The 13,601-nt window shown below is 35.4% G+C and overlaps 1 protein-coding gene across 2 annotated transcripts in view; it reads right to left on the reverse strand.

Annotated features, from left to right (window-relative positions):
• Window positions 1-779: 779 nt before the first annotated feature.
• LOC138715106 (solute carrier family 35 member G1-like) overlaps window positions 780-13,601 on the reverse strand; it is a 28,973-nt gene continuing 16,151 nt past the window's right edge. For both annotated transcript variants that reach the window (XM_069847628.1, XM_069847629.1), the window contains exon 4: window positions 780-3,819. In XM_069847628.1, coding sequence (XP_069703729.1) covers window positions 3,337-3,819 — 483 coding nt within the window. In that variant the 3' untranslated portion in view covers window positions 780-3,336. The remainder of the gene's footprint in view (window positions 3,820-13,601) is intronic.

A 13,601-nucleotide genomic window follows, 5' to 3' on the forward strand; every position in this document is an offset into this window, starting at 1 on the left:
CGCAAACATGCGTCCACTGCTCCATGATGCCGACTGCAGGTGAAATGCTATGAGCCACGGAATGGAATGTCACATGTCGCACGTCTCTCCCTTTCATAATGACCGAGTACAAGCCATTCCAAAAACACTTGGTTCCCATGCCCCACCCTGTATAACCATAGGTAATACCTGATAGTAGAACCAGAACATTTTGATAACTGTGATACGTTTTCGTTTGTCTTTTTGTATCAATTAAACATCTCTAATGCTATTTATTTCAATTATGTATGTTATTGAAAGTTACAAAATTTTTCCACGTCGACCAAATGCTATTGCGAGGATGATGAGCAAGACTCGAAAGAAAAGTGCAACGAACACAGCAAGCGAGAGCAGCTGGAAGTGTAGATGGTTCACTTTTCATACATATTGATGGAAAGAATTGCAACAAATGGAGCAGTGATGAAATAATGGAATTTTTTTTTAGGATTAAGAATTAAGAACTCATTGTGTCATAGAACATAATTTTTAAACATTTTTGATATCTAAATTTGAAATCCTCTAAAGACGAACTGACACTCTTATGATAATCAGATTCTTCCATAAGATGACAGGAACAAATCCAGTAGGCTATAACTAAAATATACACAGTACCTTTTTAGAATGGCGAAAACAGAATGGATAATAAAAATTCAGGAACGTCACCATATGGCAATGATAATAAATAGGATTCTGGAAAGGTGAGCTGCAACCGAGTTATAATAATGATACAAACACAGATAAATATATACTCATAGCTCATATTCTCCAGTAAAAATTGTATTTTATTACAATTTATTCATCACAACAATAATACAAAGTATTTTTGTCGTAATCTTTGAATACGGGTACAGTTTCCTTTTTGACAAAGGACACATTTCTTCGTAGTCATCCACGCACAATTTCGTATAATGCGCTTTTCTTGAACTCTGTGATACATAAAAATGAAATTACTACTACAAATTGACATTATTGACATGATGGAAGTGTCAAAGCCCTCGCAGAAAGCTGGATTAGGTTTAAAGCCTTGGTTTTTCTGAACCGACGCATGCGACGTGCGAGGTGAGAGGTCGGCCTCGCACAAAACCAGACTACACGAGAGATAGTGAGTGGTTTCTATAACTGCGAAGTGCGCATACCTTGCATCTCGCAGTTACAGAAACCACTCACTATCTCTCGTCTAGTCCGGATTTGTGCGAGGTGGGCCTCGCACCTCGCACGTCGCATGCGTCGGTTCAGAAAAACCAAGGCTTAAACGTCAAGATGTCACTCTTCCAAGCAAATGTGAGTGCCGCTGTCACACAAGTCGTCATTGAGCAAGATTCCAAACTCATTTCCATTTCGTAGGAGGATCAGCGTGCTCCTTGCAGGCTGTATTCTAATCACGTTGTGGAAGCGATTACCTGCAATATTGTCCCTACACTGAACATCACATTTCACAATAAAATTACGTCTTCTATTTTAACTCAGAATTCGGAAAACAAAGGAAGAAATAAGACTACTTCACCAGAGAGTTTAGGAATTCTGAGCATGCTAACTTAAATGATGATACACCAAAACAACTGAAATTCATTAATGGAAGACTGAACAGAGAAGTTAAAAGAAAAGAATTACTGTATGATGATTATAGGCGGCTGAAGTGAAATGAGCGAGTAGTCTCGATAGATAGGCTATAATGTAATTGATAGAATAAAAATGAACAAAATAAAATAACATGATATATTTTGAGTTTTAATGAATTAACAGTCCAAGTTAAAGAAAACTGAATTAAACATGTTCGCCGAATGGACATCAGTATGATTATTTAACAATGAAGTCCATGAACCTAATGTAAGTCGAAACGTCGGAATATTGACAGTGAAACAACTTTCACTAATCAATTATTTGGTGATAGAACAAACTTTCCATCTTAATGAGCGATGAAAAAATAGAAATGATGATGATAATAATAATAATAATAATAATAATAATAATAATAATAATAACAACAACAACAATTTTCGATGAAAATTCTGAGTAAACAAATAGATCACAGTAGGATTTATAAAGAAATATTAACCACAAATATGATAAATGGAACCTCGGTATTTAGGGAGAAACTTGTGCTGATCAAGTTAGTATTGGTAATGTACCTGACTTTTCTTTCTGGTACGGAAGAAAGTAAAGAAAGCAAAGAGGCTAGAAGAGCGCAAACTTGTTTAGTTCAACTGCAAGAACTAAGTACATGATGAAAGGATCTAAATACAGTATTATGGATGTCGCTATATAACAATATTATTACTGAAATGTTTCTTTTTTGCAATAGCGCGTATATTTGTTTTTGATTATTTGCATCAAACGCCCACTATTCGTTTAATGTACAGAATTGTGTCGTTTTTAACATTTCCCTTTCTGCATGATGGGATGTGTATCTTCGTTGCGCCAAAGAAGCAGTTGGTAAAACGTCGCGAAAATTTATCTCAAATGCTCTTTATACCCATAAAAAATTCGTCGGGATTTCGGTGTGAATAGTCGATACACTAGCCGTTCGGGTAACTGTTCGCTCTTCTGAATATTGCATTATATATTTTAAGCTAGAGTATCAAAGATTTCTTGTATAGGTAGATTATTTTCAATTACATATTCGTATTAAAATCACTATGAATATGTAAGGAGCATGGAATAACAAAATGACCGGAAATAATAAAGAAATGAAACCAAGATGGTAAAAAATAAAAGAGTAAACCTAATGAGAGATGTAATAAAAGTCAACGAAAAATGGAATATCTTGAGAAAACTAATGTTGAGTTTAAAGGAGATGTTTGGGATTGACACTTTAATTTATTTATTGTTATTGTTATAGACATATGCTTTAGTCTGTTGATTTTATTTGTGCTGTACCATACCACATACATTTCTAGCCGAGATTTCTTGAAACATGACGGAATGTCTGCAACGTTGATCATGTTTAATCTTAAATGAAACAATTTGAACAGTTGTACTTTAACTTGTTTACTATTATTATTATTATTATTATTATTATTATTATTATTATTATTATTATTATTATTATTTCTAAGAGAAATTGAATCCAAAGGATGGATAAAGAAGAACAATTATATAAGAGACTGGAATGAAGATGTGACGGAAGCCATAGAGAAAAGAGTAACAGAATCATATGAGTGGCGAGATAAAAGAGAACGTCGTTTGAAATTAGAGGAACGGCTACAGTACCGATAGCTGTTAGCGGTTCACTTTAAATAAATCTTATTTGGTGACGTTTTGGAGTAAAATCCCTCCAGACAAATATTTTTCCTACAATTGTGAAAGTACGCGCAGTGTTCAGGGCACGAGACTGGCCAGGTAGAGGATCTGCTCCTCCATGCCCATGCCCATGACGCAGAGCAGCACGAGCAGCGCGCCCGAGATGCTGAGCAGGTCGGGCACCTCGCCGAACGCGAACACCTGCAGCACGAAGGCGAGCACGATGTCGAGGGAGCGCGTGACGGCCACGCGGCCCGCGCCCTCCATGCCCAGCGCCTTGGCCACCAGCACCTGGCCCGTGAGCCCCAGCACGCTGACGAGCACGGCCAGGCCCCACTCGTAGGGCCCGTGCGGCGCCGACAGCAGCTTCTCGTGGTGCTTGCGTCCAGCGGTGGCCAGCACCGTCGACGACACGAGCAGCGACCACAGCGACAACTGCAGCACCACCACCGAGAAGTGCACTTCCTTGCACTTGCGCATGACCACGATGTTGAGCGCCGTGAAGAGCGTGGCTCCCAGCGCGCACAGGTAGCCGAACAGGTCGTACTCCTGCGCGAACGTCTGCAACACAAGATCAGTTTTACAGTAAGCACTTTGTTCTCCAAGTGCTCAGCGACTCATAAAACAAGATGGGATGTTGCTAATTGTGATGGAAGTTCACGACGCTGTTCACGAGTAACCAGTCAGTAGGCTGATATGGTAAAGAGAGTTACTTTCCGTCCAAAAAACAAATTCGATTAGGGCAGGAATGCAGAATACGATCTTGCGCTCCTAGGATACACGCAGTACGTTACGACAAGTGAAAGGGTGAGGACTGTCAGAGTGCCTAAAAGCAATAACAGACTAGTCAATGGCGTACTTTAAAAAATGAGTTCACGTATCCCATCAAAGTTTAATGAGTGGGAAGATAAGTACTTTTTTTGTTTGTTTGTGAAAATTAAAGTGCGCCTTGTTTAGTATGTACAGTATGTGTGTATGTATGTGTATGTATGTATGTATGTATGTATGTATGCATGCATGTATGTATGTATGTGGTGTCTGACTTAAGCCGTTCATTTTTGCTTAGGCAGCCCAAATAACAGTCAAGACTTGTGGGAGGTATTTAATAGTTTAATAAGCGGAATCAAGTGGGTATAACGTTCACTGACATTATCACGCGAATGTTAACGAATTTTAGTCTGTGTATGATAATTTTATGTTAAACACGTGCTGTGAATCTGTTATGTTACTTATTTAATTATGTTCTTTCTCTTTTCCAAAGTTTATTCCAATCTTGGATAATTTTTATCGAGTCATTTGCTCTTCTTATAGTCCCTATAACATAATTTTCTTAATACGCAAGTTACACCCAACCCTTCAAATTAACTTATTAAACTTTTTGTTTCATTCGGAATAACCAACGTATCTTTAAAGAACATACAGCGTAGAATTGTAACAAAATTTATGAATCTGTTTCAATGTATTTTAAATATGTCATGCCTAGTGACACCACCATGAGAACGTCAAAATCTGGGTAGACAAAAAACAAAGTTGTATTCAGACTGTAGACAGATCATATGTTCTAAGACATACGAGATCGATAACAACCCCCATGTATATGGATGTCAACGTAGTTTGCTTGCTGGAACACCTTATATGTAATCCTTCTCTCGCTATCTTTCACTTTTGGTGTTACGAGCTTCAGATATTCTAACCATGAATGGTTACCGACGGTAGATTTCGAGTGTTAGTTGTTCTACAAGATTGTAGGTGAGAGTTTGTAGAATAACAAAGACTAAGGCAATCAGCTCTAATTTACATTATGTTTATAACTGAGAAATGTTTCGCTTGTCTTATGATTTAACAAAACATATTCTAAAACACAGTTATGAATTAATTCTTAGTCAATTTATGTTTCATAATAATAACATTAATAATAATAATAATAATAATAATAATAATAATAATAATAATAATAATCTATATTAATAATAAATCTGTAGCAGAAATTTTTCTGGTAATTTTCGATTTTCCAAAAATAATTGGTCCTAACATATATAATTAACCATCCTAAAACCGAAAATCGCTTTTTTTTTTATTTTTGTTTGTATGTTTGTCTGTCTGTCTATCTGACTGTATGTTTGTTACCTTTTCACGCAATAATGGCTGAACGGATTTCGATGAAAATTGGAATATAAATTAAGTTCGTTGTAACTTAGATTTTAGGCTATATGGCATTCAAAATACATTATTTAAAAGGGGGGGTTATAAGAGGGCCTGAATTAAATAAATCGAAATATCTCGCTTAATATTGATTTTTGTGAAAAATGTTACATAACAACAGTTTCTTTAAAAATCATTTCCGATCAGTTTTATTCTTTGTAAAATTTTGATAGAACTGATATTTAATGAGATAAATGAGTTTTAAAATTAAAATAATTGCCATCTAAGGCCGTGTAATGACATAAAAAAACAAATGACTTCGTCTGTAAGGGGCCTTGGACAACAATCGAAAGCTATGAAAGATTGTCTACAGAGAATGTTTGTGTGTTTGTATGAAGTAATATCGGAAGCTAAATTAACCGATTTGTATAATTAATTATTATTTCACCATTGGAAAGTGTAGTTCCTCTAGATGGACATAATGCTATAATGTTATTACAGTAACTTCTGAGTGAACCGAGGACAGGTAAGATTAAAATAGCTTCTTGTGCACAGAAAACTTGATAGGCATTCGTTTTCTTTATTTCCTAAAATAATTTTTATGACCAAATGAGTGATCTCTGGATCAAAATGATCGCATTTTAATTTTTTTAATACAATTTAAGTAACATAATAAACGATTTATCCTTCTATCAAACACGAATGTTCCCTGGATCAAATGTCCTATTTTAATTATGTAATTACTTTATATTTATTTCTAACGGGTGCACCGGAGCGCACGGGTACGACTAGTAATAATAATAATAATCTATACTAATAATAAATCTGTAGCCGAAATTTTTCTGGTAATTTTCGATTTTCCAAAAATAATTGGTCCTAACATATGTAATTAACCATCCTGAAACCGAAAATCGCTTTTTTGAAATTTTTGTTTGTATGTCTCTCTGTCTGTCTGTCTGTATGTTTGTTACCTTTTCATGCCATAATGGCTGAACCGATTTATATGAAAATTGGAATATAAATTAAGTTCGTTGTAACTTAGATTTTAGGCTATATGGCATTCAAAATACATTATTTAAAATGGGGGTTATAAGGGGGCCTGAATTAAATAAATCGAAATATCTCGCTTATTATTGATTTTGTGAAAAATATTACATAACAAAAGTTTCTTTAAAAATAATTTGCGATAAGTTTTATTCCTTGAAAATTTTTGATAGGACTGATATTTAATGAGATAAATGAGTTTTAAAATTAAAATAACTGCCATCTAAGGCCGTGTAATGAATTAAAAAACAAATGACTTCGTCTATAAGGGGCCTTGGACAGCAACAATCGAAAGCTATGAAAGATAGCCTACAGAGAATGTTTCTGTGTTTGTATGAAGTAATATCGGAAGCTAAATTAACCGATTTGTGTAATTAATTATTATTTCACCATTGGAAAGTGTAGTTTCTCTAGATGGATATAATGCTATAATGCTATTACAGTAACTTCTGATATAATATAATATAGGCCTAATATAATATAAAATAATATAATATAATATAATATAATATAATATAATATAATATAATATAATATAATATAATATGCAATATTATATAATATAATTTAAGTTACTTGAAGGGTTCAGAACCATAGTGGGCCAAGCGTCATTTACTGAATACGTAGAAAACAAGGGTTAAAATTAAGTTATTACCATAATTCAATGGAAACCTATAACAAGTAAAATAAAATATACACATTAAATCTAAATGATGTCAATCTTCATTAAACTATGGTTGCATGTAATAAAAATTAAGAAACATGTTAAAGGAATTGTCATTGCACCAAATGAGTGTCTCTGGACCAAAATGATTGCATTTTAATTATTTGGATGCAATTTAAATTAAGTAACATTTTAAACGATTTATCCTTCTATCAAACACGAATGTTCCCTGGATCAAATGTCCTATTTTAATCATGTAATTACTTTATATTTATTTATAACGGGTGCAGCGGAGCGCACGGGTACGACTAGTAATAATAATAAAGTAACGTTTTTACTTCGATAATTACATTGATTTCAGATAAGTTATATAACTGACCGTACTGTTATATTCGTGTAACATTATAAATATAAAAATTAAAAATGTACAAATTAAATCATAGTGTGATAGTGTAATGAATACACCACTGAATATTTATAGTAAAAACTCCGACCGCTGCATGTTGGTAGAACAGGTAGGTAAAGCGACGAACAAGCACACCTACATAATGGCGCAAGGATTTCACTGATCTCTGCATGTCTGGATTAGCAGTAGAAGTACAAGTTTCCTTCCTGTCTTTAATTTTTCTTTCACTCAACGGTAGCTTTGTCAACTACTCAGTGTTGTAACAGATTGCATGAAGCTGTAGAGAGCGAGCGATAGTATTTTAATCGCCACTTTCATGCATGTGCCGCGCTGGTGGACCCACACTGAAGCCACAGGTCTCTCCTCCACACTGAAAACTCTCTTATTCACCTCGCTATCTTGCACTCTTGGAATGGTTGGTAATTTCCGCGTGTTATGGTTTCCCTCGGGTTCACAAGCTGTCTCCCGTCGTGATCGCACTTTGAAATACATCCGCCAATGGCATACGAATATCACCGATTCAATTATCATGCAGGTCAGGTGGAGTGGGAGTTTTCGACCATTTTGTATTTTTTTCTGAAAGTAGGTGGCTGAATAGAATATCGAAGTGCCGGAAATATACAAGACCACTGAGGTTTGGGATAGTGCACGTTCCCATATTCAGTTACGTGTAGGCATGTACTTGTGATTTCGTGTTGTGAATTCGGCAGTTTTTTTAATTTAAATTTAATTTTCTTATAACTGAATATTTAAGAACTAAAACTGGTAAACGGTTTACACAGTAAGCTTAGCGGAAAGGGAAATATTAAATGTTTCTCTTGCCTCAAATTCTAGTTAACATAAAACTAAGTTTAATTATAAATAATTCAATACATAGTGAAAATGTTTCTGGTTAGTGGGTTGCAATATAAATGTTAGCGTAGATTAAATATGTAAACTTATGACCTCATCTTAAGCTTAAAACATAAATGTTTCAATAACAACGAGAATTACATTGTTGACGAAGGTAAATTAATGGAAGTCCGGTTCCGGATGTTGTATACCTTCACCCCGCACGAGGTACAAATACAGTCTTAGAAAAAAGTTTTGTTGCACAGATACTTTATAAGTTTCAGAAAGGAGGCAGTGCGCATAATTAGAAGACGTGCGATCTGGGTCACAAGAGAAGAACTAGTTGAGGTAATAAAATTAGTTTTGTTTCATTGTATGTCTGATCATGCGCACTGCCTTCTATATGGAACGTAAAGCATATGTGCGACAAGACTTTTTTCTAAGACAGTACCTGACACAATTTTCGTGTCTCACTTCGTCAAGTTTTCCCACAATTCTGAATGCTCCGAGATTTCGGTAGGGGAGCTGAGTAGTAGTCGAAGGCAAACGTGAATGACTGCCACCCATTTAACTCGTTACTCTGAGAAAATTACGTGACATTAACTGATGCTCTTTATGTAACATTAATTACTACGCAGCTTTTTTAAATTATCGACACATAAGTTTCTTAACTGTAAACATAGGCTCATTCTAAAGCTACAAATAGTGTTGTAAAAAGTTGTTGTGCATGGATAGCTTTAAAGCACTTTTTTTTTTTTTTTTTGTAAAATGTAATTTATAAATTACATTTTCACAGAAGTTAAATGCAAATACGATGGTGATATTAGTGCCAGAGCAATTCATAGGCAAGTTGTTGATGTATACTACTTCACTGAATACCCGCATGCCAAAAATTTCATCCCGCCTACGGTTGTATTCATTTTATCCCTACCCAACCTAAAAATTAGACACTAAGAATAAAAGCGTTTGACACAGTCCAAGAGAATTTATTTTGGTGAATCTACAGAGTGTATCTTAATTAATAGCAAAAACTGAAACGATTGAAAGTACACGATAATAGAAGCAAAAAAGTTCCACTAAACATGGTGAGATAATTTCGAATGTTTTGTTCCAAGCCGCCACTGACTTCGTTGTAAACATCATTTGCTTTACTCGTTGCGCGTACGAAGCGGTCCGCGATGTGCTATTGTTCACAAAACTGAATATTGCCGAGAGATGGAACACCTCCTTTAACAAGTGACCAAATAGCCGCCACTGACTTTATTATGAAGTATCGTCCGAGTTATTACAAATTTATTTGAAATGTAGACTTTTCGTTTACTTCCCCAACTAATTTGGCTCAAATTTCACTCATGGCGTACCTTAACAAGGAATACAATACTTCAGCACGCTACATGTTACAATTTACTGTATACTCTTACCTTTTAAAGGAGGTGTTCCACCTCTCAGCAATGTTCATTTTTGTAAACAAGAGCACGTCACGGACCGCTTCTTGTGCGCAATGAGTAAAGCATATGATGTTTACAACGAATGAAGTCAGTGGCGGCTTGAAACCAAATATCCTCAATTATCTCGCAAACGGCTCGTTTGCGGACCCATGCTTACAGGAACATTTTTGCTTCTATTACCGTATACTTTCAACCGTTTCAGTTTTCGCTATTAATTTTGATAAACCCTGCAGGTATATATATATATATATATATATATATCTTTTGAATAATGATTTTTAAAAAATGTAATATAAATGGTAATACCATTCGAAACATGATAACGGAATTGAATTGTTGCGAAATGTGTAAAAAATGTATTGAAGTATGTGTCAGCTTCGTGACATTCATTTTAAATTTCATTTTCCATAATATATTTGGGTGTGTAGTGTGTATATCGGTTACATAACCCCCTTCAAAAATCAGATTGATTCCGGAACTGAAGTTAGTCAAGTAGTCACGACGTGTTACAAGTTAACTAATAACTCAGAGATAATAACACCTTTGTAACGGTGAAACAATGAGGAAGAAGATGACTGGGATAGTCTTGTGTGCTAATTTAACTACAAACAATGACGTTCCTGTGAATTCTGATTTCTTCTCTTGACAGCGCATATTTTAACAATGGCTGTGGTTACCAAAATGTATATTTCTTGGGTTGCAGTTTTCTTATGTTTTAAATCGTAGCTTTACGCCAAATTGCCCGTATCTAGAGAACATTATTAAATATGAGAATCATGTGTTATAATTTGCTAGATAATGCAGTACGCCAGAATAGCATTTGAATAATATGATAATTAAGTTGTAAAAAATGTCGGTTGTTTTTATATTCAGTTTTCAGATAAATGTAGTCCTAATAAGGTCAATTCAGCCTCTAACAGAAATGAGTACCGTCATTTCCCATAACTATGGTCCTAGAACACAACTATAGTCCACGATACAATCATCCAAAAACATTGCAGAAGTAACATAGACTGTTCGTAGATAGCTGCAGTGACTTGACTTCAAACTACAGTACAGCAAAAATATAGAAAAACAAGGTTCTACGTTATGGAGTACAAAATTTGAATGGTTGTATCCTGGACTACAGTTGTGTTCCAGGATCATAGTTATAGGAAATGACGGTACCAGGGAGTTTAGCTTCGGGATAAAAGTAGCATGTAAGCAGAATTGACATCTCTACTGCCATTAATGCCGATTGTCTGCAAGGTGGGAGATTTAACCTCCAGCTACACTGTGGGCTTCTACATCTGTAATACTCATAGAGATAACTTTACTTTTCGAGAAAAATTAAAAAGCGCCTATAGATAACTCATTCACATTGCCATGAAATTGGCGTGGAAGTGCACTGTGACATACAATCTTTCTGAGAAATCCTGGGTTTTACCAGCACTGCAATCTTTAAAAAGCAATACATTTTGACTTATATCCTGAAAGGTAACCATACAAAGAAGGCAAAGGTTTCATGTTGGAACGTAACTTTTAATGAATGGGCATCAGTCACGATAAAGGTGAAGTAGCCTGCATGCAAGAATCTTCAGAAGCCACTTCAGTCGTACCTCGGAATTTCGAACTCTTAGTTGTGGGAAGAGGTTTTCAACAACATACTTTGCAGCGCACATTTCATTATAAAACAATAAAAACTCCTGAAAATTAATCGATTATATTATTTCTGTTGATCATTCTCTGAATGAATATTGTGCATAGTCATTAAGTGTTCCGAAATTAATCGTAATTGAAGAAAGAAGAAAATATCGATAAAAATTTGCATACTTGACCGTCCTTGCTCTGTATATTTGAAGCAAGATTAATATAAAAATTTAATCTGGAACAAAAGGATTCGTAAAATCCCTTTAATTGAGTGAACCATTTCAGTGAAGTGGTTGGTGGTTGTATGAGTTTGGATATTTGTAGTTTATGGTGTGTATGAAATAAATAAAAAATCATTAGGCCTCTGCATGTTGCATTATTAAAATTTATCTTATTTATATCCGTTATGCTATGTTGCGTGTTGCATCGGCCCGCTGCAGCTGAGGAACAATGATATGTTGCGGATTTTATCGGTGCGTTCGCGCCAAGAAGCACGATGTCCGTAGAGTAGGCTATTAAGGCTGGTTCACAATAAACCGGAAACGGGAACAACTAGAACGAGAACGGAAATAATGTTAAAATAAACTTATTTCCATTCTCGTTCTCGTTGTTGTTTCCGTTCCCGGTTTATTGTGAACCAGCCATTACAAAAATGCGAACTGTGATTTTTTCCGAATTTGTGCCCACTTAAAGGTTCCGATACATTTTATGTCAGAACACGCAATATGAAACAACATAAAACGAAGGAATAATTTTGACGGTGTTTCCCATATTACAGTGGTTTACCATCATACCCATCGGGCACAGCTTCATCCAGTGCGCAACTCCATGGGACAGGTGATAAGCCTGTCGCGGGGAGATGATAGGATGTTAGATGAGAAGTGATGATGAAGCGATAATGAGGAGATGGGAAAGGAGTCGGTTCGTGATCTTTGAAATTTTATTGGTATTATTCCAGCATTCGTCTGGAGGGACTTGGGGAACCACGAAAATCCAAGAAAGAATAGAAGGCTTCTGGGTAATGATACTGCTACTATAGATATCCATCCTACAAGCAAAACTCAGCTCGGACTCCTCGCAGCGCGCATGCTATGCCCCTCTTACCCCCCCCTAGAGTAGCTTTGAGAGCAAGCTGGGAACGGGAGCATACGTCATCTGCGCGAGACAGTGAAGCCCGCTGGTTTCTGCGCACAAAGTTTTCCTTGTCGGATGCCTATACTACTACTACTACTACTACTACTACTACTACTACTACTACTACTACTACTAATAATAATAATAATAATAATAATAATAATAATAATAATAACAACAACAATGATAATCATCATCATTTCCCTACCTGTGGTTTAATTTCCCTTAACCGGAAGGAAGTTCTGAAATCGTCACTGAATGTGAAGCTGTGAATCTTATGGGAAACAATATTTGTGGTATAAAAATTACTTTCCATAGATGAATTGAGGACCTAATACTTTAAATGTGCTAAGTGCCAAAAAAATAACTTTCTGAGATATTGATGAAAAACACACTGCGAAGTACATGTTGAGATACCTACAACACCGTCTTTTGGCGCACGATTGAGTCACTTACAGTTGAGCTACGACAAAGACAATTTAGTATGATTTTCCCATATTGATGTTCCTCCCTTAGATTGAATAAAATGAAATTTGAAAAAAAAAATATTTAGCACATTTAGAACGTTAGGTCTTTAACGTCTAAAGTAAAATTCTAACAGTGGCCATTTCATCGTAAATCTACACTTTCTACTTTCAGTTGGAGATGAATCTACCAAGTAAGACCTCATGATGCAGTAGTATCTACAGTATAAGTAAAAATGTTGTGAAAATAAATTATCGTAAGTGCCACGATAGTCATGGTCTCCACAAATCTCTGTAGGTATCGTGTCATCTCTTAATCATAAATAATTGAAGACATGTACTAAGAAGGAAAGATATTTCATTTTTACTTAGGAAAAATATAAAAATTACTTATTTCCAAGACAATTTTAGAGTCCTATTTTAAACTGCCCTAATGTTCTCTCTCCTCGTACGCCTACACACCCTTTTGTCATTACACGGTGAGGGATTGTTTAGTGTCATTAAAATCGACGGTTCTTCGGAAGCTACCAAGGAACACATAAGCGTGGGTTTATCTTCTCTATAATATACATGCAGCCCAA

Source organism: Periplaneta americana, chromosome 15, assembly GCF_040183065.1.
Source record: "Periplaneta americana isolate PAMFEO1 chromosome 15, P.americana_PAMFEO1_priV1, whole genome shotgun sequence".
Classification (NCBI taxonomy): Eukaryota; Metazoa; Arthropoda; class Insecta; order Blattodea; family Blattidae; genus Periplaneta; species Periplaneta americana.